Raw genomic sequence first — 26,074 nt, 5'->3', positions numbered from 1 at the left:
TATTTCACTTAGCATAACACTCTCCAGTTCCATCCACGTTGCTACAAAAGGCCATATTTCATTCTTTCTCATTGCCAAGTAGTATTCCATTGTGTATATAAACCACAATTTCTCTATCCATTCATCAGTTGATGGACATTTAGGCTCTTTCCATAGTTTGGCTATTGTTGAAAGTGCTGCTATAAACATAGGGGTACAAGTGCCCCTATGCATCAGTACTCCTGTATCCCTTGGGTAAATTCCTAGCAGTGCTATTGCTGGGTCATAGGGTAGATCCATTTTTAATTTTTGAGGAACCTCCACACTGTTTTCCAGAATGGCTGCACCAGTTTGCATTCCCACCAACAGTGCAAGAGGGTTCCCTGTTTCTCCACATCCTCACCAGCATCTATAGTCTCCTGATTTGTTCATTTTGGCCACTGTGACTGGCGTGAGGTGGTATCTGAGTGTGGTTTTGATTTGTATTTCCCTGATGAGGAGCAACATTGAGCATCTTTTCATGTGCCTGTTGGCCATCTGGATGTCTTCTTTAGAGAAGTGTCTATTCATCTTTTCTGCCCATTTCTTCTCCGGATTATTTGTTTTTCGGGTGTGGAGTTTGGTGAGCTCTTCATAGATTTTGGATACTAGCCCTTTGTCTGATATGTCATTTGCAAATATCTTTTCCCATTCCGTTGGTTGCCTTTTAGTTTTGTTGATTGTTTCCTTTGCAGTGCAGAAGCTTTTTATCTTCATGAGGTCCCAATAGTTCATTTTTGTTTTTAATTCCCTTGCTTTGGGGGATGTGTCAAGTAAGAAATTGCTGCGGCTGAGGTCAGAGAGGTTTTTTTCCTGCTTTCTCTTCTAGTGTTTTGATGGTTTCCTGTCTCACATTCAGGTCCTTTATCCATTTTGAGTTTATTTTTGTGAATGGGGTAGGAAAGTGGTCTAGTTTCATTCTTCTGCATGTTGCTGTCCAGTCCTCCCAGCACCATTTGTTAAAGAGACTGTCTTTTTTCCATTGGATATTCTTCCCTGCTTTGTCAAAGATTAGTTGGCCATGCATCTGTGGGTCTAATTCTGGGGTTTCTATTCTATTCCATTGGTCTATGTGTCTGTTTTTGTGCCAATACCATGCTGTCTTGGTGATTACAGCTTTGTAGTAGAGGCTAAAGTCTGGGATTGTGATGCCTCCCACTTTGGTCTTCTTCAAAATTACATTGCCTATTTGGGGTCTTTTGTGGTTCCTTACAAATTTTAGGATTGCTTGTTCTAGTTTCGAGAAGAATGCTGGTGCAATTTTGATTGGGATTGCATTGAATGTGTAGATAGCTTTGGGTAGTATTGACATTTTGACAATATTTATTCTTCCAACCCATGAGCATGGAATGTTTTTCCATTTCTTTATATATTCTTCAATTTCGTTCATAAGCTTTCTATAGTTTTCAGCATACAGATCTTTTACATATTTGGTTAGGTTTATTCCTAGGTATTTTATCCTTCCTGGTGCAGTTGTGAATGGGATCAGTTTCTTTATTTGTCTCTCTGTTGCTTCGTTATTAGTGTGTAAGAATGCACTGATTTCTGTACATTGATTTTGTATCCTGCGACTTTGCTGAATTCATGTATCAGTTCTAGCAGACTTTTGGTGGAGTCTGTCGGGTTTTCCATGTATAATATCATGTCATCTGCAAAACGTGAAAGCTTGACTTCATCTTTGCCAATTTTGATGCCTTTGATTTCCTTTTGCTGTCTGCTTGCTGATGCTAGCACTTCCAACACTATGTTAAACAACAGCAGTGAGAGTGGACATCCCTGTTGTGTTCCTGATCTCAGGGGGAAAGCTCTTACTTTTTCCCCATTGAGGATGATATTAGCTGTGGGATTTTGGTAAATGGCTTTTATGATGTTTAAGTATGTTCCTTCTATTCCTACTTTCCCGAGGGTTTTTATTAAGAAAGGATGCTGAATTTTGTCAAATGCTTTTTCTGCCTCAATTGTCAGGATCATATGGTTCTTACCTTTTCTTTTATTTATTTTTTTTTTCAACGTTTATTTATTTTTGGGACAGAGAGAGACAGAGCATGAACGGGGGAGGGGCAGAGAGAGAGGGAGACACAGAATCGGAAACAGGCTCCAGGCTCTGAGCCATCAGCCCAGAGCCTGACGCGGGGCTTGAACTCACGGACCACGAGATCGTGACCTGGCTGAAGTCGGATGCTTAACCGACTGCGCCACCCAGGCGCCCCATCTTTTCTTTTATTGATGTGATGTATCACATTGATTGATTTGCTAATGTTGAAGCAGCCCTGCAGCCCAGGAGTGCATCCAACTTGATCACGGTGAATAATTCTTTTTATATGCTGTTGAATTTGATTTGCTAGTATCTTATTGAGAATTTTTGCATCCATATTCATCAGGGATATTGGCCTGTAGTTCTTTTTTTACTGGGTCTCTGTCTGGTTTAGGAATAAAAATAATGCTGGCTTCATAGAATGAGTGTGGAAGTTTTCCTTCCCTTTCTATTTTTTGGAACAGCTTGAGAAAGATAGGTATTATCTCTGCTTTAAACGTCTGGTAGAACTCCCCTGGGAAGCCATCTGGTCCTGGACTCTTATTTGTTGGGAGATTTTTGATAACCGATTCAATTTCTTTGCAGGTTATGGGTCTGTTCAAGTTTTCTATTTCTTCCCATTTGAGTTTTGGAAGTGTGTGGGTGCTTGGGAATTTGTCCATTTCTTCCAGGTCATCCAGTTTGTTGGCATATAATTTTTCATAGTATTCCCTGATAATTGCTTGTATTTCTGAGGGATTGGTTGTCATAATTCCATTTTCATTCATGAGTTTTTCTATTTGGGTCATCTCCCTTTTCTTTTTGAGAAGCCTGGCTAGAGGTTTATCAATTTTGTTTATCTTTTCAAAAAACCAACTCTTTGTTTCATTGATCTGCTCTACAGATTTTTTTTTTAGATTCTATATTGTTTATTTCTGCTCTGATCTTTATTATTTCTCTTCTTCTGCTGGGTTTGGGGTGTCTTTGCTGTTCTGCTTCTAGTTCCTTTAGGTGTGTTGTTAGATTTTGTATTTGGGATTTTTCTTGTTTCTTGAGATAGGCCTGGATTGCAATGTATTTTCCTCTCAGGACTGGCTTCGCTGCATCCCAAAACGTTTGGATTGTTGCATTTTCATTTTCATTTGTTTCCATATATTTTTAAATTTCTTCTCTAATTGCCTGGTTGACCCATTCATTCTTTAGTAGGGTGTTCTTTAACCTCCATGCTTTTGGAGGTTTTCCAGACTTTTTCCTGTGGTTGATTTCAAGCTTCATAGCATTGCGGTCTGAAAGTGTGCATGGTATGATCTCAATCCTTGTGTACTTATGAAGGGCTGTTTTGTGACCCAGTATGTGATTTATCTTGGAGAATCTTCCATGTGCACTCGAGAAGAAAGCATATTCTGTTGCTTTGGGATGCAGAGTTCTAAATATATCTGTCAAGTCCATCTGATCCAATGTATCATTCAGGGCCCTTGTTTCTTTATTGACTGTGTGTTAGATGATCTATCCATTTCTGTAAGTGAAGTATTAAAGTCCCTGCAATTACCACATTCTTATCAATAAGGTTGCTTATGTCTGTGATTAATTGTTTTCTATATTTAGGGCTCCCATATTCGGCACATAGACATTTATAATTGTTAGCTCTTCCTGATGGATAGACCCTGTAATTATTATATAATGCCCTTCTTCATCTCTTGTTATAGCCTTTAATTTAAAGTCTGGTTTGTCTGATATAAGTATGGCTACTCCAGCTTTCTTTTGACTTCCAGTAGCATGATGGATAGTTCTCCATTCCCTCATTTTCAATCTGAAGGTGTCCTCAGGTCTAAAATGAGTCTCTTGTAGACAGCAAATAGATGGGTCTTGTTTTTGTATCCATTCTGATTCCCTATGTATTTTGGTTGGAGCATTTATTCCATTGACATTCAGTGTTATTATAGAAACATATGGGTTTAGAGTCATTGTGATGTCTGTAGGTTTCATGCTTGTAGTGATGTTTCTGGTACTTTGTCGTCCTTTTAACATTTCACTCACAGAATCCCCCTTAGGATCTTTTGTAGGGCTGGTTTAGTGGTGATGAATTCCTTCAGTGTTTTTTTTTTGTTTGTTTGGGAAAACCTTTATCTCTCCTATGCTGAATGACAGACTTGCTGGATAAAGGATTCTCAGCTGCATATTTTTTCTGTTCATCACATTGAAGATTTCCTGCCATTCCTTTCTGGCCTGCCAAGTTTCAGTAGATAGGTCTGTCACTAGTCTTATCAGTCTCCCTTTATATGTTAGAGTGTGTTTATCCTTACCTGCTTTCAGAATTTTCTCTTTATCCTTGTATTTTGCTAGTTTCACTATGATATGTCATGCAGAAGATCAATTCAAGTTACATCTGAAGGGAGTTCTCTGTGCCTCTTGGATTTCAATGCCTTTTTTCTGTCCCAGATCAGGGAAGTTCTCAGATTTGTTCCAGTACACCTTCAGCCCCTTTCTCTCTCTCTTCCTCTCTGGAATTCCTATTATACAGATATTGTTCCATTTGATTGCATCACTTAGGTCTCTAATTTTCCCCTCATACTCCTGGATTTCTTTATCTCTCTTTTTCTCAGCTTCCTCTTTTTCCATAATTTTATCTTCTAATTCACCTATTCTCTCCTCTGCCTCTTCAATCTGAGCTGTGGTCACCTCCATTTTATTTTGCACCTCATTTATAGCATTTTTAGCTCCTCATGACGGTTTCTTAGTCCCTTGACCTCTGTAGCAATAGATTCTCTGCTTTCCTATATACTTTTTTCAAGCTCAGCCATTAATTTTATGACTATTATTCTAAATTCTTGTTCTGTTATATTGCTTAAATAGTTTTTGATCAATTTGTTAGCTGTCGCTACTTCCTGGAGTTTCTTTTGAGGAGAATTCTTCCATTTCATCATTTTGGATAGTCCCTGGGGTGGCCAAACTGCAGGGCACTTCCCCTGTGCTGTCTGGAGTAACTTGTGTCGGTGGGCGGGGCCGCAGTCAGACCTGATGTCTGTCCCCAGCCCACCGCTGGGGCCACAGTCAGACTGGTGTGTACCTTATCTTCCCCTCTCCCAGGGGCGGGACTCAGTATGGAGTGGTGTGGCCCCTGTCTGGGCTACTTGCACCCTGCCAGGCTTGTGGTGCTGCTTTGATGGGATCTGGCCTATTAGCGGGGTTGGATCTGCAAGGTGCACAGGGGCGGGAGGGGCAGGCTCAGCTCACTTTGCCATAGGTGGTCCCCTGCGGGAGGGGCCCTGCAGCACCAGGAGGGAGGCTGAACCATCGGAGGGATAGATCCACAGAAGCACAGTGTTGGGTGTTTGCACGGTGCAAGCAAGTTTGGTTAACTGGTTCCTTTTGGGGTTTTGGCTGGGGGATGGGCGAGGGAGATGGCAGTTCCCAGCGCCTTGTTCCCCACGGAGGTGAGCTCTGTCTTCCAGGACTCAACACCTCTCCCTCCCGGTGTCTTCTCTCCCTCCTGCTCTCTGAGCAGAGCTGCTTACTTTTAACATTCCAGATGTTAAGTCCCGCTGGCTGTTAGAACTCACTCCATCTGCCCCTCCGCTCTTGCAAATCAGACTCAGGGGCTCTGCCTTGCTGGGCGGGCTGCCCCTCCACCGCCCCGGCTCCCTCCCACCAGTCTGTTTAGTGCTCACTGCCTCTCCACCCTTCCTACCCTCTTCCATGGGCCTCTCGTCTACACTTGGGTCTGGAGAGTCCATTCTGCTAGTCTTTTGGTGGTTTTCTGGGTTATTTAGGCAGGTGTGGGTGGAATCTAAGTGATCAGCAGGACGAGGTGAGCCCAGTGTCCTTCTATGCCGCCGTCCTCCTGTAATTCTCTATCTTATAAGCCATCTCAGTCCGTATTGGCCCCATTAGCTTATGTTTACTGTTTAGAATATAGTTTATTAATGACATTTTAATTTATGGTTTCTGCTCACTCAGTGGAAAGAAATACTCCCTCCATTTTTTTATTTCTCCCAAACTAAGTATGTCTCTCACTTCTTACATTTCCCTCTCCTCTTGTCACTGGGGTGGCTTTGACTGCCCTTTGCAGAGGATGTCTGTGTGTCGGTGTGAGTGCTGCCTGTTACCAACCCCATTCATGTGCAGCCTCCTGCTTTACTGCTTAGTTCTTCAGAGGTTTCAGATCTTCAACCATAAGGAATGTTTCTAAACATTCCACAAGTCAGAAAACAAAGCACAAGTCAAACACAGTTAACAATGTTCCTCCATAGCTATTATTCATAGCAAGATAATTAGAGAAAATTAGAGAATCTGCCTCTGGAATGAATCCCAAATTATCAATAACCCTTTGGAAATTAGAAGACTGAAAAATCCTTGCAGCAAAAATGTGTTTGTTTGCATTTTTTAAAAGTCATTATGCATTCGGTGGGCCTCTTAACTAATAATAGTTAATAGTATCAACAGTAAGATAAAGAAATAAAGTAAATATGTAATCTGGGAACTCTAAATTGTGTTTAGCATTCATGAACTATGCTTCTACAGTAAACAGCATCAAGACACAGGAGATGAAGTAAAAGAAATATCTGGCAAGGAAAATTCAACTTCTAAGAATCCTACACCCTGTCCCACTTCTTCCTCTCCCTCCACCCCCCCTACCCCATCAATCTTATTTCCTTAAGTAGCAGCACACACATTGATATGGTACATCAGTTTTGCTAAAGTCCCACACAACAAATCCAGTGGATATTTTTCTTGTTCAATTTAACATTACTTTCAGTAGCAAATGACACTATTGACCAAATTCACTTTCTTGATGTTTTTTCCCCCCTTAGTTTTCATGAAGCCATATCTATCTGGCTTTCCTCCTACTTCCTTACTCTTTCCTTCTCAATATCTTTTGCCATCTCTTCTTTCTGTGATCTGGAAAATAAAGTTTCACTTTCAATATTTCAATTCATAGTCTGTTTTCCTTTTTTTTTTTAATTTTTTAATGTTTTATTTATTTATTTTTGAGAAAGAAAGAGACAAAAAAGAGCATGAGCTGGAGAGGGGCAGAGAGAGATGGAGACACAGAATCTGAAGCAGCCTCCAGGCTCTGAGCGGTTAGCATACAGCCTGACGCTGGGCTGAAACTCATGAACCATGAGATCATGACCTGATCAGACACTTAACCGACTGAGCCACCCAGGTACCCCAACTGTCTTCCTTTCTTTATAAATATTCCCTTGGAAGGTTATCTCATTAACTTATAACATCAAATCCAAATACGGTTTTCCTTTAAGGCCCAGTCTTTCTACCTCCGGATAGACGTCATCCTCAATCCCGTTGAAAAGACTCTGATACATCAGAGTCTCCCTAATACCTTCTATTGTCTCTCCCAACAAGTTTAATCCATGACTAAGCTGTTATCAGTTTTACTTCCTAAATATTTCTCATCCCTCTCCACATCCCTTCAGTTCTAAAACTTCAGTCGTCTGCTTTCCCTTGTGCCTAAACTACAGTGGGCTCCTAACTCATCCCCCACCACGTGTTCTCACACATGACCTTCTTATCTCAAGTCCATACTGTGAAGGTTTTTTTTTTTTTTTAAGATCTCAGCAGGTGATGTTCCTACTCAAACTCTTCAATAGATTCCAATTATAGTATGGATTAAAAAAATAAAATCTTTAACGTGGACAATATGTCTCTATAGACACCATCCCCTCTGTTTTTCTCCAGCTTAATCTCACTCCCCATTCCTGGCCAGCTTTCGGTTCCTGGACTTACAAGTTCCTAATCTCCTACCACAAGGCCTTTATATAAGCTCCATTTTCCAATTGACACACTTCCAGTCTCCTTTCCCCTCACTGTCTTCCCCTAGTTAATTCTAATTCATCCCCCAGATTTTAATTCCAGCATCTCTCCCTCAGTGAAGCCTCCCTTGACCTTGTACATCTCCCTATGTATCTCTTGATAACACAGATCACATTCTAGTTTGACATCTATGTGTGTGACACTTTGTCATATTAATATCTGCCTCTCATTAGACTCCAAAGTCAACAGGGCAGAGAAATTGTCTGTTTGGTTCCCCTGTTTCATCTCCAAAGCTAAATATGCTACCAGACATATGGCTGCTGAATACCTAGTTGGTCCAATGAAAGAATGAGAGGGTGAAAGCATTTTTGTACACTAAGCTCCCACCCAACCTTAAGCGATGCAGCTCTCAGAGCCCCTTGTTCCAACAGCCACCTGCTTCACATAGCGCAGGCACAACCCTTTTGCAGAGCTCCGGGTAGTGGACTGTTGGCTGAAGTGGGGGTGTTTCTGACTGAAGCAGAAAGAGCATGGGAAAGAAGGGAAAGACAACAAAGGAAGAAATCAAGTGAAGATAAGAAAATAAGACCAGTTCTAATTGTCTACGTTGGGAACTAGCACCTAAAACAATGCAAAAAATAGTTTCAAAAATGTAGGAAATCATGTCATTGTTAGAGGCTTTTTTGAAAGACATTTCTTTGACTATGTTAGTGCTCTATTTGTTTTTTAATTTCTATCTTATTACCTAATTAACATTAAGCTGTTACAAAATGGTTGCTAAAAGGAGGGAAGTGTGAGAAAAGTCACAGTTCTTATGACTGTGCTTTCTAAATGCCTACGATAGGTAAACTTCGGTTTTTTGTTTGCTTAATCTTATGGTCTTAATCTTAAGTATGCCCATTGATGAATCTATTAATGTCCTTAAATATGTCTAATATCATTAAATGTATATATTAATTAATTATTAATGTCTATTATTAATCTGTAAAGGTTTGATCAAATTAAAGCTTTGAGACTTTTTGGCTGTTTGTACAGGGGAGTCACACTGAGAAATTCAGCATAATCAAGCTTCTATAAAACTTCCAGAAAAGTTTTTTTTTAACTTTATCTGATTGCCTTTACATAAATTTTTATGTTTGTGCACAACTGATGGAAATGCCACAAAATGCTACTTGTTCCCCAGAATTTCATTTTCCTCAATTATGTGATAATATAACTTTTATGTGGGCACAGGCTTGCACTTCCTCATTCCCTTGGAGCTCAGGCGCAGCCATCTAACTAACTAATGGCCAGTGGCGCATTGGTGGAAGTGATAACGTGCACATTCCTGATCACGTCCTTCAAAGAATGGTAGAGTCTCTCCTTTACTGGTTTCTTTCCCAGACTGGCTACAGTGAGAACAAGGGAGTGACGGATGAACCATCTAGGACCATGAAGATGAAGTATCACAGCAAAATAAAATAGAGCCTGGATCCCTTATTCAGGGAGTCACCACATCAGTCCTAGACCACCTAATTCCAGGCTTTCATGTTAGAGAAATAGGCTTCCATCTTGTTTAAAGCCACTGGCATTTTGGGTCTCAGTACTACAGTAGCAAAACCTATGTTCTAATTAATTTAAAAGATATGTGTTATTTAATTTAAACATTTAGAAGGAAAAAAATTATTTTGTTCAGTTGCTGAAAAAGCCACTTTGGGGAGCAGGCTCCTCATTACGGACTTGTGCCCTTTTCTAAATCACAGCGACTATATTTTACGAGTAGCTCACATTATAGTATTTAGAGAAAAGAGAATTAATATGTACTGAATATTTTACATATTTACTCATTTGAACTCTTACATAATTTTGTCAGTTAAGTATTTTTAAGGTCCATAACTAATGAGTCCTGGAGCAGGAATTTCAACACAAATTACTCAGATCTAAAAACAAATTTTTTTTCTTGTTATAATATTATTTTCATGTTATTTAAAGATATTCGAGGGGCACCTGGGTGGCTCAGTCGGTTAAGCGTCCGACTTCAGCTTAGGTCATGGTCTTATGGTTCGTGAGTTTGAGCCCCACATCAGGCTCTGTGCTGATAGCTCAGAGCCTGGAGCCTGCTCTCAGATTGTGTGTCCTTCTCTCTCTGCCCCTCCTCCTCTCACTCTCTGTCTCTCTATCTCAAGAATAAATAATTAACATTAAAAAAAAATATATTCCACAATTCTATGGATACTGACTCAGTAATAAATGTAAACTATTTGAAGGGAGTCTTAAACCACAGTTTTATGTTCTCATATTTACTTTTGCATATGTAGTCACAGATATGTTGAAATTCTAAGAACTGACTCACCCAAAATTAGAAAAAATAATTTAACAAAGAAAAATATCTCCTTTATCTTACCCTATTCACTTATTTAGATTATTCCTTTAACTGCTTGGAGTCAAATACTCATAAAGTTAAAAAAAAGGAAAAAAAGGCTTTGCATAACCCCGACAAGTGTTTGCTTTGTTCCTTTACCTATTATTTTCTTTACAAGCTGCGGTAGGAAATTTTGGTTAAGATATGTTATATAACCTGGTTATCAAATTCCTTTAAATGGCTGTTTTGGCTCACTTTCACAGTACACGTTATGAACAGTGGAACAAACAATGACCTTTCTTTTACTAGTTAAACTTAAACAAGCATAAAAATTTGTTATAATAAGAAGAACATGTTTTCAGCTCAACCATTGACTTTCCTTTTAGATATCTGAAGGTAAAGAGTAAAATGTTGTAACTATTTAATGGGCTTGGCCCTATAACATTTTATAACCCTCCCATGGTTATTTCACCGAAGTTGTTTGTCTTGCTAACCAAGGTACTTAATTACTACTGTCTTTCTCTATCAGATCTGAAACATTAATATTTTGTGGCCAACCTTACAGATTTCTTCACCCACCATCAATGCTTAAAACCCCTCTTCTTCGTCTGCCTCTACTATGGAAGATGGGAAAGATAGATTCTCACCTTTTTAACCACCCATTTAGCTAGAGGCTGTCATGTAAGACAATTTTAGATGATGAGACACAAGGGGACATCTTTGGAGCTTTTACTTTCATGGTTAAAAAAAGATGTGGTTGGCAGTAGACACCTTTGCTGTCCCCCTTCCACGTGTGTCCCTTTTCTTCTAGTTCCTGGATTAACACATGATGTTTGGAACTGCAGTGGCCATCACGAAACTATGGGACCATAATTTATTCTTTACTCAAATACTATTTCAAAATGATTTTATTCCTTTCTCTGTGGCTGGAATGTAGTATTAAATGTAGGGTGTTTAGAATGTAAAGAAAGACATTAAGTTAAAATACTTACTAGCTTTGCACTTCTAGGTGTTAGCTAAGGGTTTTTTAACTAATTTTTTTCACCATAGTTATCACATCTATTAAAAAAAGGCATTTAAAAAAATCTACCTTGCAGGAATGTTATAAAAGTTTTGAGGCAAATTATGTAAAGCCTTTGGAATTCTAGGTGCCCAACATGTAGTTATTATTACAACCTATTGAATCTGTTTCATTGTATAGACTTAGCCTACACCTACATATAGCCTTTCCTACCAATCCAGTCATCTGAACCATCTCCTAACTGCTTATGATATGGTATGATATGATATGATATGATATGATATGATATGATAGTCCTAAAATCCTGTTAAGGATAGTCTCTCAATGACATCATGCTCAAGCAATGTTCACAACACTTATTCATAAAAGGAGCAAACCAGACTTTGAAAGGGTGCTCCTATGTAAATAGATAATCATCTCAAGGAATTCAGGTTTGTGTAAATAAATATTTCCTGTGTTGTTTTTATTTATTTTTCTGGTTCATTATTTTTCCTGATTGGTTTGTTTTTATCTAAACTTTTAATTATTAGAAAATGTAGATTCATAGGTATTGTAAGAAATAATAGAGATTATGTGTTTGGTTTGTGTTTTTCAGGGACTTGGTCCATTTCATCTAACTTGTCAAATTTATTTGTGTAAAATTATTCACAGTACTTCTTTATTATCCTTTTTCATGTCTGCAAGGTCTATAGTGATAGTTCATGTTTCATTCATGACATTTGTCATTCGTATCTCTTTTTTCTTTAGTCTTGCTAGAGGCTTGTCAATTTTACTGATTTTTTAAAAGAATCATCTCTTTGCTACATTGACTTTTTTCTATTTTTATGTTTTCAATTTCATTGATTTCTGTATTGTATTTATGCTTTTCTTCTTTCTGTTTGCTTTGAGTTCTAATCTTTTTTTAGGAGTGGAAGCCTATTTTCTTTACTTATATTTTTTACTTACTATGTTCTTTCTCCCTTCATGTTCCAAGATTCTTTCTTTTATCATATTCTTACTTTTAGAGAGCTTCCTCTCTCCATTATTGTAGGGTGCATCTGCTGACAATAAATTTCCTCTTTTCCTTCATTTGAGAATGTCGTGGTTTTCACCTCATTCCTAAAGGATGCTTTTGCTGGGCATAAGATTCTTTGTTAATAGTTCTTTTCTTTTACCTTTTGACAAATATTGTGCCACTTCTTTTAGACTACTACTAATACCGTGTTTCTAATTGTTTTTACCCTATAGGGTAAGGCTTTGTTTCTCTTTAGCTTCTTCTAAAAATTTTTCTTTCTTTGTCTTTAATTGTCAGAAATTTAATTATGACGTTTCTTGGCATGGAATTCTTTGGCTTTAACCTGTTTGTGGTTTGCTCAGTTTCTTCAGTCTGTAGTGTTTGTCTCTTGCCAAATCCAGGAAGTTATCAGCCATTATTTCTTTGTGTACTTTTCATCCGCATCCTCTCTCTCCTCTCCTCCTGGGATTCTGATCACAGCAATGTTAAACCTTTTGTTATAATCTCACAGGTCCCTGACCTTTTGTTTGTTTGTTTGTTTTCACTCTGTTTTGTCTCTGTTGTCCAGATTGAGTATTTTTCATTGTCCTATTTCCAAGTTTCTTTCCTTTGCCCTTTTCATTCTGCTGCTGAGCCCATTCACTGAGCTTTTTGGATTGTTGTATTTCTCAGTTCTAAAAATTCCAATTGATCCTTGTTTATACCTTCTATTTCTTTACTGAAACTTTGTATTTTCTTGCTGAGGCTTTCTTCTCCTTCTCCTTCTCCTTCTCCTTCTCCTTCTCCTTCATCTTCTTCTCCTTCTCCTTCTTCTTTTTCTTCTTCTTCTCCTTCTCCTTCTCCTTCTCCTTCGAGAGAGAGAGAGAGAGAGAGAGAGAGAAAGTGTGCACATGAGGAGGGGCAGAGGGAGACGGAGAATTTTAAGCCTAGAGAGGATCTCTGCACTCATCGCAGAGCCCAATGCTGGGCTTGATTTCAGGACCATGAGATCAAGACCTGAGCCAAAATCAAGAGTTGGACACCTAACTGACTGAACCACCTACACATCCCAACTGAGGCTTTTTTTTTCTTTTAATTTATTTCAAGAATTACCGTAATTGCTTGTTGAAACATTTTTTCATGTCTGTTTTAAACTCTTTTTAAGATAATTCTAAAATCTTTGTCCTCTTGGTATTGGCATTTATTGATTGTCTCTTTTTATTCACTTAGAGATCTTCCTGGTTCTTTGATGTTTTATTTTATTTTTTGAGAGACAGAGGTCAAGCAGGGAAGGTACAGAAAGAGAGGGAGACACAGAATCCAAAGCAGGCTCCAGGCTCTGAGCTGTCAGCACAGAACCCAATGTGGGGCCTGAACCCATGAACGTGAAACCATGACCTGAGCCACAGTCAGAGACTCAACTGGCTGAGCCACCCAGGCGCTCCTTTCTGGTTCTTTGCATAGCAACTGATTTTCTATTGAAATGTGGACATTTTAGTTGTATTTAAGGAGAAGAAAAGGAGAAAATACAACTACTCCATCTTCTCAGATTTGGATTTCTGTAATTCTAGCTATCTTTTAAAACAGATATTTTATATATTTTTCTCTTTTAGGAAGGAATACTTATAAGAAAGTTGTTTATTAGAGATAACTTTATATATGTATATGTATGCATATTATACATATGCATATATGTATAATGTGCACATATATATGCATATATATATATAATATTGAGTGATTCAGATTCAGATATATGCAGATATATATAATATTGAGTGATTCAGATTCAGATAGAGTTGTGATTTATAAATATGTATGTTAATAATTTTTTTTAAAAGTACATTAATCAATCCCGTATTTCATCACAGGACACTGAAAGAATTCTGGAAAAAGTCATGTATTAATTTCATATGTACAAAGTTTTTATTATTTTGTAATATCTTTCTATTTCATATCTTAGTTTTTTCTGATTTCTTTTTCTAATATTCTTGATAGGTATAGATCTACACAAAAATGCATATGTATATATATTACTTATATATGTAATTTTTCCTATAACCAAGTACTAACATCAACATGATTTTATCATTTTATTCTACTCTTATTTTCACATAAGATTACTCATTAATAACTAAAATTTTAGGATGTTGTGAATATTGCTGAATAAATATTAAGCTACTCTATTTTAATCTCTATTTGAACAATTGCATCAATTTCATTAAGTATGTCTTGTGTTGCACAATTTATTTTAAGGAGAGGAAAATCTATGGCATTTTCAAATTTCAATGCCAGTGTTTATTAGAAAGGATGACTATTTGTGTCCTTAAAATTTAAAAATAAGCATAACTATTTGTATCAGATTTTTCTAGTTAGAATACCTTCCAAGGAGAAATCCTTTTGGAATTATTTTTAATAGCCATTTCTGTGATTTTCACAGAATGTGAAATCTTATGTCCTATACCATTTAGTGTGTGTGGGGTGGGCATAATACTAGTAAAATTATTATGAATTTGAAAATAGAAGTGATTCAACGATTTATGGTAAGCTGGAATGTGAAAGGTGTCTATAGTCTCTCCTAGTTAAATACATGTCTACATGGTGAGGGTTTTTTTCTTCTTCTGATTTTAAAAACACTGCTACTTCATTTTTTAAAAATTCAATGGTATAAGCTGTAGCCTTTTTCACATTAAAGTGTCACAGTGCCTCAGGGGAAGAAATTGTACTTCTCAGATTCCTACTGGGAATGCCTGCTCTTTTGAATTCTCATCTGTGTCTCACAATCTCAGAGCTGGAAGGAATCTCAGAGGTTATCATATGCCTAACTTATACATGAGTATAGTAACTCAATGACACGCCAATCTTTCCATATGAAATCTTGTATACTTTAGGAAAGAAATAGTAAGTTTATCTCCTCCTACAGAAGTATCGCTGACTAGATCATAGCCTGTGGAGAATCCGTGGCCAATGACACAATTTTTAAAGAAAATTTACAAACTGATTTTATGATTTTAATATTTTCATAATCGCTTTCATCAGTTCCTAAGGCTAAGACATGTTCTTTTTGAGCTTTAATATAAAGAAAGTGTAAATTTATTGCCAGTAATGTTTTGTCCCACCACTCGTATCAAAGACTTCCTGAAAAGGCTGAGTAATTACTAATATAAAATTGTCACATTGATATTTATAGGATAGGTTCCATTCAATATCAGTATCCAGCCACATAAGCATTCATAGTCATCCTTAAACTTAAATAAGCTTAATTTTATACACATAATAAACATTTCCATGTTAAGTATTATAGGCCTTAAATAACTCCTTCTTGCTTACAGGGTTAATTACAAACTTTTTATTACATATAAAAATGTCCACTTTTTTTGAAATGTCCACTTCCTTCTCTCTCCTTCTGCAGTCTTGTGGAAACTCCTAAAATCATGAACCAGATCATGCTTTATGATACCTCCATGACTATATGCAATTTGTTTCTTTAGTCTAGAATGCTCCTTATGTGCATGGCAATCTCAGCATAGCTCATCTCCTCTATAAAGCCTTTTCTGACCATTTCATCCTGTGTGCGATTGAGCCGCCTCCCTTTTGCCTGCACTGTACTTGACCCAGAAAGACTTTCTATCATAGTACCTAGAATTCAGTTCACTGCCCATGTGTAATTGGATGACTATGACTTTCTTGAAATCAAAGCTTGTTGTCAAATCTCCCCTTCCTTTACAAAAAAAAAAAAAAAATGGCCCACAGCTAATGGTTTCACATAGTCCATAGCATTAACTATATTCATATTGGTTTTACCTAACATTCTGTAGCTGTAAGTTGAGAAGACTTCACCCTTTCTCCCCACTTCTAAGGAGGACTTTTAAAAAATCCAGAGAAGGCTGAAACACTTTATTATTTAAGGCATCTAGATTTATTGAAAAATAAAGATATAGAGTAATAAAAATGTTTTTTTTTCTCAATCTAGTCATTTAATTTCTGTGACTATGTATTGGCAATAAGTCTAGTTTTATTTGGAAGTCATATCAAAAGTATGAACGTTTGTTTTACAGTCCTCTCTCCACTCCATGGCCTTGTTGATTGGTACATGTCTTCAGATACAGTTACCTATATCTCACATCCACTTGGTCCCAACTGTAGCTTCACAAAACACAGTTTTAGGAGAAAGGTGGCCTCTGTAATAGGTTTGTCATCAGTAGTAGGATTCTACACAGCTCATCCCCAAATGCTCAGTTTGGGGAAGTAGAATATCTGACCTTTAAGTTGAAGAATGAGACTCATCATTTTATTATTTCATTTGTTAAAATGTAACATGTACTTTAACAGAAGTTTATTTTTGAAACAAAGTTCAGTGTTGCCATTGACCTGCAATAGTACTTTTTTTTTTTAATTAGTAACTATTTAAGTAAAGATATTCATGCAGACACAAAGGCTTTTATTTATTGCATTTATTTTTCTACTATTTTAATAACTGACTTTTAGGCAAACCTCTAATGTTTTGTATTATTCTTTCAAAAGAGGTTATCAGTATTATTAGAAAGATTAACCAGTATTTACTCTAGCTAATAATTTTTATTATGTTGCACTAAGATGAGTTTGTGTGTAAATAATTTAACTAAGAAAAATTCTCCTTTTCATTTGAAAACAGAAAGACATTGACGAACTTGATGATATTCTCACATCCGTATTCAAGCATGAAATACCATATTATGAATTTCAGTCGTTCCAACCTAACATCAACTCTCAAAAAGAATGTGAGTATTTTCCAACTGCATCAATTACTTACTCTGTGCAACTATTTAAATATTATCTCTAAGAATATAGGTAGCTGCACTGTTGACTTTAGCCAATTCCTATCCCCTGGCGAGAGAGCACATTTATAACAAACTTCTAAGGGTCCATTTGGTAAATTTTTACTTTTTTTTTATCTCAAGCCCTAAAAATGTGCATAATTTTTAAAATCAGCGAACCTACTTCCTGATTTTTATTCTAAGGAAATGTTTAGACAATTGGTAATGGAGACTATTCATCATAGCATTATTTATAATTACCAAAGGTAAAAATAACTTAATCTTCCAAACATTGGTAATTGATTAAATAAATTTTGGCACATCCATTAATGCAACCATCATAAACAACTTTTATTATGAATTGACTTGTTGGCTGGAATGACGTTTTGATATATACTCAATTGAATAAAAGCAGGGTGCATAGCAGTAGATAGAGTATGATTTGCTGCTTAAAATAGTACATATGTTTGGGGCACCTGAGTGGCTAAGTAGGTTAAGCATTGGCTCAGGTCATGATCTCAGGGTTGGTGGGTTCAAGCCCCATGTCGGGCTCCATGCTGACAGCTCAGAGCCTGGAGCCTACTTCAGATTCTGTGTCCCCTCTCTCTCTGCCTCTCCCCTGCTCGCACTTGCCTCTCTCTCAAAAATAAATAAACATTAAAAAATAATTTAAAACAGTAGTATGTATGTTTATATATGTATATTATATGTATATGGAGAGAGAGAGAGAGAGAGAGAGAGAGAGAGAGGGAGAGAGAGAGAGAGAGAGAGAGATGGTCTGGACAGACAGGCACCTGTTAACAATAGTTATGTTTAGTTGTGCAATTTCAGGTAGTACATCTTTTTTTTTTCATTTTACTTTCTTTATCTGTGTTTTCTACAATGACTGTATTATTTGTGTCATAAGAAGAAATATACATATACATATGGAGAAAAGTATATAAAGGAGCTACTATGAGAAAAATCATACTTCTACATTTTATCATGAACTCAGCAGTATATTTTCAAAATTGCCTGCTCCTACATAGTTTGTTGACACGCTGTTTATAATTCGCTTATATGCCCAGTATGTGCCAAACACTATGATAGGGATATAATGATGCATAAGACAGGCATGGAGCTAAAGAATATGAGAGGTCTAGTGCAGGTATACTGTAGGACTATTTAGCAGAGGCTTTTTCTGTACTTTCTGTGCTGTTTGAGGCAATTTTTTCATCAGGCTGGCAAGCCTCAGGGAAGCAGGAAGAAAAGAATAGAAGTCTTAAGGCACAGCCAGTTGTGTTTTACCTCCATGTGCAAGAACCTGTAAGATGTTTACATCATGACTTTGCATTATGCGGAAGGGGTAATAATGCACTAGTTTTGAATAAGTAATCTTGTGAGAGTGGTGAAAACTCACTTTAATATTTCCACATACATTTAAACAATATATAACTCACAAAGGTTAGACCTGAAGTTAGGTTAGAAAAGAAACATGACATGATTTGTCACTTACGACGCTCATCATTTAATTGGGAAAACGAGAGAATTTGTAAGTCATAATAGAAACAATGTACTAAACTCTATGGAATTGATTACGTCAACAATAGAATTTTAGAGAAAAGCTGTATTATTTTTCAGGACGTGCTCCATAAAGGAGGTAGGATTTTACATGGGTCTTGAATGATGTGTTCCAATGAGGAAAGAGAAAGGGAACAGAAAAATTCTAGGCTTAAGAAAGTGCATGGAAAGGTATGAGAATGGCATTATGACACAGTTTTAACAAGTTCCTTCAGCGTTGTGTTTCTTTAGGTTTGTGGAATAAGAATTGTGAGATTGGAGAGGATGGTGTGGTCCTTCATTTTTATGGGTTAAGAATTCTAGTTAAGTTTAAAACTGCCTCTCAATATGTAGCTTAGATTATACAATGTGAATTTTAGAGTTAGAAAGGATGGAAGAGTTCTCATCCCTTATTTTCATAGAAAAAGAATTCTGGATGGGTTAAATCAGAGTTCCTGGTAATGTGGAAGAAGTCCAGCTTCTGTTTTTCTGATAAACTTCCAGGTAAAGCAGATGCTGATGCTGCTGGACCTTTCACAGAGTGTTAAGGGTTTAGAGCAGTGGTTCTCGAACTTGGTGCATATTATAATTAGCTGAGGAGCTTTTAGAACCTTTGATGCCTAAACCATACCTCCCCATTAATGAAGAATCTGGGATGGGATCTTTGGCGTAAAGAAAATATTACACTCTCTTTACAGAGGTTGGAAAGTTAGTAGCATGTAAAAGTTTTAAACCATTATTAAATTTTAATGATGAACCTGTATTTGAAAAATATTTTTATAAAACAATTGCATTTTTGAAAAGAAGCTACAAGGGGAAAGTTCAATATAATCTAGGTGATTCGTTCAGATCCCTCATTACTGAGTATTGCTAGATGATAGATGCTATTAAACCTATAATGGAAGCAAAAAACCTTAATAACATCAAGCTTTCATTCCTAGTAGATGTACAGAATAATAAAATGCAAATCACAGAACAAAAATATGCAAAATGGACATGAATATGACTGAACTCATGTATTTCTTGCCTCCTTGGCCTCATATTCTTGCATTAGTGTCGGCTTCAAAATATTTGGAGTTTAAGGGGCACCTGGGTGGGTCAGTCAGTTAACTGTCTGGCCCTTGATTTTGGCTCAGGTCATGATCTCATGGTTGGTGAGTTCAAGACGTGTTAGGCTCTGCACAGACAGATTCTTTCTCTCTCTCTCCCCCTCTCTCTCTCTGCTCCTCCCCTGCTCGTGCTCTCTCACTCTCAAAATAGATAAATAAACTTAAAAATATATATTTCTGGTCCTTTAAGACCTTGCACCATATTTTTATTGATTTATTTTTATTTTTTTATATAATTTCTCATCAAGTTAGCTAATGTATAGTGTATACAGTGTGCTCTTGGTTTTAGGGGTAGATTCCCAGGATTCATCACTTGTATACAAACCCAGTGCTCATCCCAACAAGTGCCCTTCTCAGTGGCCATCACCCATTTTCCCCTCTCCCCCGCCAACCCCATTACTCTCTTGGTTTGTTCTCTGTATTTATGAATCTCTTATGGTTTGCCTCCCTCTCTGTTTGAAACTATTTTTTCCCCTTCCCTTACTCCATGGTCTTCTTTTAAGTTTCTCAAGTTGTACATATAAGTGAAAACATATGATATTTGTCTTTCGCTGACTGACTGATTTCACTTAGCATAACACCCTCCAGTTCCATCCACATTGTTGCAAATGGCTGGATTTTTCTTTCTTATTGCCAAGTAGTATTCCATTGTATATATAAACCACATCTTCTTTATCCATTCGTCAGTTGATGAACACTTTGGCTCTTTACATAATTTGGCTATTATTGAAAGCACTGCTATAAACATTGGGGTACATGTGCCCCTATGAATCAACACTCCTGTATGCTTTGGATAAATTCCTAGTAGTGCTATTATTGCTCAGTCATAGCGAAGTTCTATTTCTAATTTTTTGAGGAACCTCCACACTGTTTTCCAGAGCGGCTGCACCAATTTGCAGTGCAAGAGGGTTCCCATTTCTCCATATCCTCACCAACATCTGTTGTTTCCTGAGTTGTTAATTTTAGCCACTCTGACTGGTGTGAGGTAGTATCTCAGTGTAGCTTTGATTTGTGTTTCCCTGATGACGAGTGATGTTGAGCATCTTTTCATATGTCCTCTGGCCACCTAGATGTCTTCTTTGGAAAAGTGTCTATTCATGTCTTCTGCCCATTTCTTCACTGGATTATTTGCTTTTCAGAGATTGAGTTTGTTAAATTCTTTATAGATTTTGGATATTAACTTTTTATATGATATGTCATTTGCAAATATCTTCTCCCATTCTGTCAGTTGCCTTTTAGTTTTGTTGATTGTTTTCTTTGCAGTGTAGAAGATTTTTATCTTGATGAGGTCCCAGTAGTTCATTTTTATTTTTAATTCCCTTGCCTTTGGAGATGTGTCAAGTAAGAAATTTCTGTGGCTGAGATCAGAGAGGTTTTTTCCTGCTTTCTCCTCTAGGGGTTTGATGGTTTCCTGTCTCACATTCAGGTCCCTCATCCATTTTGAGTTTGTTTTTGTGAATGGTGTAAGGAAGTAGTCTAGTTTCATTCTTCTGCATGTTGCTGTCCAGTTCTCCCAGCATCATTTGCTAAAGAGACTATTTCCATGGGATACTCTTCCCTGCTTTGTCAAAGATTAGTTGGCCATGCATTTGTGGGTCTAGTTCTGGGTCCTCTATTCTGTTCCAGTGTTTTGTGTGTCTGTTTTTGTGCCAATACCATACTGTCTCAAAGATTATAGCTTTGTAGTAGAAGCTAAAGTCCAGGATTGTGATGCCTCCCTCTTTGGTTTTATTTTTCAACATTACTTTGGCTACTCAGGGTCTTGTGTGGTTCCATACAAATTTTAGGATTGCTTGTTCTAGCTTTGAGATGAATGCCAGTGCAATTTCAATTGGGATTGCATTGAATGTGTAGATTGCTTTGGGTAATATTGATATTTTAACAATATTTTTTCTTCCAGTCCATGAGCAGGGAATGTTTTTCCGTTTCTTTGTGTCTTCTTCAATTTCCTTCATAAGTTTTCTATAGTTTTCAGCATAATATCTTTCACATCTTTGGTTAGGTTTATTCCTAGGTATTTTATGGTTCTCAGTGCAATTGTAAATTGGATTGATTTCTTGATTTCTCTTCCTGTTGCTTCATTATAGATGTATAGAAATGCAAACAATTTCTATACATTGATTTTGTATCCTGTGACTTTGCTGAATTCGTCAGTTCTAGCAGCTTTTTGGGGGAGTCTTGGATTTTCCATGTAAAGTATCATGTCATCTGCAAAAAGTGAAAGTTTGACTTCTTATTTGTCAATTTGAAAACCTTTTATTTCATTTTGTTGTCTGATTGCTGAGGCTGAGACTTCCAACACTATGTTAAACAACAGTGGTGAGAGTGGACATCCCTATTATGTTCCTGATCTCAGGGGGAGAGCTCTCAGTTTGAGGATGATATTAGCTGCAGGCTTTTCATATATGGTGTTTATGATGTTAAGGTATGTTCCTTCTATCTAGATTTTCTTGAGGGTTCTTATTAAGAAAGGATGCTGTATTTTGTCAAATGCCTTTTCCGCATCTATTCACAGGATCATGCGGTTCTTGTCCTTCCTTTTATTGATGTGATGTATCACATCGATTGATTTGCAAATATTGAACCAGCCCTGCAGCCCAGGAATGAATCCCATTTGATCATGGTGAATAATTCTTTTAATACACTGTTGAACTCAATTTGCTATTATCTTGTTGAGAATTTTTACATGGATGTTCATCAGGGATACAGGCCTGTAATTCTCCTTTTTAGTGAGGTTTCTATTTGGTTTGGGAATCAAGGTAATGCTGGCTTCACAGAATGAGTCCAGAAGTTTTCCTTCCATTTCTATTTTTCAGAACAGCTTGAGAAGGATAGGTATTAGCTCTGTTTTAGATGTCTAGTTGAATTCCCCTGGGAAGCCATCTGGCCCAGGACTCATTTGGTGGGAGATTTTTGATAACTGATGCAATTTCTTCACTGGTTATGGGTCTGTTCAAATTTTCTATTTCTTCCTGTTTGAGTTTTGGTAGTGTGTGGGTGTCTTGGAATTTGTCCATTTCTTCCAGGTTGTCTAGTTGGTTGGCATATAATTCTTCATAGTATTCTCTAATAATTGTTTGTATTTCTGTGATGTTCATTGTGATCTGTTCCTTTCAGTTGTGATTTTATCCATTTGGGTCCTCTCCCTTTTCTTTTTGAGAAGTCTGGCTAGGGGTTTATCAACTTTGTTTATCTTTTCAAAACACCAGGTCTTAGATTTATTGATCTGTTCTACTGTTTTTATTTTTGTTGTTGTTGTTGTTTTTGGATTCTATACTGTTTATTTCTGCTCTAATCTTTATTATTCTCTTCTTCTGCTGGCTTTGGGGTTTTTTTTGATGTTCTTCTGCTAGTTCCTTTAGGAGTGCTATTAGGTTTTGTACTTGGGATTTTTCTTGTCTGTTGAGATAGGCATGGATTGCAATGTATTTTCCTCATAAGACTGCCTTTGCTGCATCCCAAAGATTTTGGACTGTCATGTGTTCATTTTCATTTGCTTTCATGTATTTTTAAATTTTGTCTTTAATTGCCTGGCTGACCCATTCATTCTTTAGTAGGATGTTCTTTAACATCCATGCATTTGGAGGCTTTCCTAATTTTTTCTTGTGGTTGATTTTAAGTTTCATAATATTGTGTTCTGAAAATATGCATGGTATGACCTCAATTATTTTATATTTATTGAGGGCTGTTTTGTGACCCAGTATGTGATCTATCTTGAAGAATGTTCCATGTGCACTCAAGAATAATGTGTATTCCACTTCTTTTGGATGAAAAGTTCTAAATATATCTGTCCAGTCTATCTGGTCCAGTGTATCATTCAAGACCATTGTTTCTTGATTGATTTTCTGCTTAAATGATCTGTCCGTTGTTGTATGTGGAGTATTAAAGTCCCCTTCAGTTACCATATTCTTATCAATAAGATTGCTTATGTTTGTGATTGATTTATATATTTGGGTACTCTCAAGTTGGGAGCATACACATTTACAACTGTTAACTCTTCTTGATGGATAGACCCTGTGATTATGATATAATGCCCTTCTTCATCTCTTGTTACAGCCTTTTGTTTAAAATCTAGTTTGTATGATATAAGTATGGCTACTCCACCTTTCTTTTGACTTCCGGTAGCATGATAGATGGTTCTGCATCCACTCACTTTCAATTTGAATGTGTCCTAAGGTCTAAAATGGGTCTCTTATAGACAGCATATAGATGGATCTTATTTTTTTTATCCATTCTGATACCCTATGCATTTTGATTGGAGCATTTAGTCTGTTTACATTCAAACTTACTATCAGAAGATATGGATTTAGTGTCATTGTGTTATCTGTAGGTTTCATGCTTGTGGTGATGCCTGTGGTCCTTTGTAGTCTTTGCAGCATTCCACTCACAGAGTCCCCCTTAGGATCTCTTCCAGGGCTGGTTTAGTGGTCATGAACTCCATCAGTTCTTGTTTGTCTGGAAAAGCCTATATTTCTCCTTCTATTCTGAATGACATCATTGTTGAATAAAAGATTATTGGCTGCATATTTTTCCTGTTCAGCACATTAAATATTTCCTGCCACTCCCTTCAGGCCTGCCGAGTTTCAGTGGATAGGTCTGCTACCCTTACGTGTCCACCTTTGTAGGTTAAGGCCATTTGTCCCTAGCTGCTTTCAGAATTCTCTCTTTATCTTTGTATTTTGCCAGTCTCACTATGATATGCAGTGGAGTTGACCTATTACTGTTAAATCTGAAGGGAGTTCTCTGTGCCTTCTGGAGTTGGATGTCTGCTTCCTTGCCCAGATTAGGGAAATTCTCAGCTATCATTTGTTCATGTAAACCTTCTGCCCCTTTCTCTCTCTTCTTCTTCTGGAACTCCTATGATATGGATGTTATTATGTTTCATTGAATCACTTAGTTCTCTAATTTTCCCCTCATGGTCTAGTATTTTCTTATACCCCTTTTTCTCAGCTTCATCATTTTCCATAATTTTATCTTCTATTTCACTACACTCTCCTCAGCCTCTTCCATCCTTGCTGTCACTGCATCTAGTTTGTTTTACGTCTCTATTTCAGCATTTCTTAATTTGTCATGACTATTTCTTAATTCCTTGTTCTCTGCAGCAGTAGATTCTCTGCTGTCTTCTATGTTTTTTTCAAGGCCAGCTATTAATCTTATACTATTATTCTAAATTCTTGCTCAGATATATCCTTTATATCTGCTTTGAGCAATTCTCTAGCTTTCATTTTTCCTGGAATTTCTTCTGAGGAGAATTCTTCCATTTTGTCATTTTGGCTAGTCTCCTGTCCCTTAGGTGTTTTAATAGCTTGCTATGTGTTCTGCATCTGTGACCACTACCGTATTATGAAGGGGCCATATGCTGTCCAGGGCCTGGCCTTTCAGGAGGTATTTTTGGAGTGTGTTGCGTGCTCTCTGTTGTTGTGACTCTGGTTGCTTTATCTTCCTACTGGTAGCGGTGGTTTGGACCTTCCACCAGGTGTGCTTTGATTTGTTCTTTGAAGTAACCCTGGAAAAAATTTTAAAAAGGCTGGGGTGGTGGAAGAGACCTTATCCCATGCAAAGAGAGAAATGGCAGGGGTGGGGGAAAAGAAAAAAAATTGACCAGGCAGAGAACCAGAGAAACTATACAGCTTAATCCAGAGAGAGAGAGAGAGGGGAAAATAAAGAAGAATAGAAGAGGTATAAAAAGAATAGATTAAAAATCTCTGCTTAAACAAATCTCTGCTTAAACAAACCAACAAGCGGAACAACCAGACTAGAGAAGGGAAGAAATAAGAGGAAGAAAAAGAATGGGGGGGGGGCAGAATATATATATATGTATATATATATATATATATATATATATATATATATAGAGAGAGAGAGAGAGAGAGAGAGAGAGAGAGAGACCAAGAATCAAATCAGAAAATGTACCACCACTGGACTGATATCTGATGGTGCCTTGGAACCAGTGGCTGCGGAAGAGAGGCTGGTTCAGTCAGTTTCAATCTTGCTCTGTTAGATAGATACGCAGTTACCAGGCACAGAGAGGCATAGTTTGGTGTAGAAAGGGCCTGCTGTCTGTTCCTTAAACCCACCTTGTTGGTGATGGGGAGAAAAATGGTGACACCCCAGTCTCTCCTCCCCGGACGGGGTGTCCTAAACCACTCTGTTCAGGCCATTCTCACAGCACCACGCAGGTGTGAGCAGGCCGGTTTGTCCCACTCTAGTCTCCTGCGCCTCCTAAGTGCTCGGCTGGATTCAAACCCGGATGTCTTAAAGGATCCTGCTCTGTGTACCCCGATTCCGGGGTAGTGCCACTCCACCCAGCTAACAAAGGGCATCTGGCCGACAGGTGCCTGCAGGGTCTTTTGTCCTTGGAGCAGCTATTTGCCTTCTTCCCACAACACTCAAGGGAGGGGATTGCTCTCTTTGACTGTGCCTCTGAGCTGGGTACCAAGCCCGGGGATGCCTCTCTTCCTCCCCAGGTGCACACACAGAGCTGCAGGCCC

The 26,074-nt window shown here is 37.5% G+C and overlaps 1 protein-coding gene across 1 annotated transcript in view; it reads left to right on the top strand.

Moving 5' to 3' along the window:
• BANK1 (B cell scaffold protein with ankyrin repeats 1) overlaps positions 1-26,074 on the top strand; it is a 309,952-nt gene that overhangs the window by 105,624 nt on the left and 178,254 nt on the right. The window contains exon 7 of the mRNA XM_047857595.1: positions 16,794-16,899. Within this exon, the coding sequence (XP_047713551.1) occupies positions 16,794-16,899 (106 nt within the window). The remainder of the gene's footprint in view (positions 1-16,793; positions 16,900-26,074) is intronic.

This window comes from Prionailurus viverrinus, chromosome B1 (genome assembly GCF_022837055.1).
Source record: "Prionailurus viverrinus isolate Anna chromosome B1, UM_Priviv_1.0, whole genome shotgun sequence".
Taxonomy (NCBI): Eukaryota; Metazoa; Chordata; class Mammalia; order Carnivora; family Felidae; genus Prionailurus; species Prionailurus viverrinus.
The sequence above is the reverse complement of the archived record's forward strand: the minus strand, read 5'-3'. Positions and strand labels throughout refer to the sequence as shown.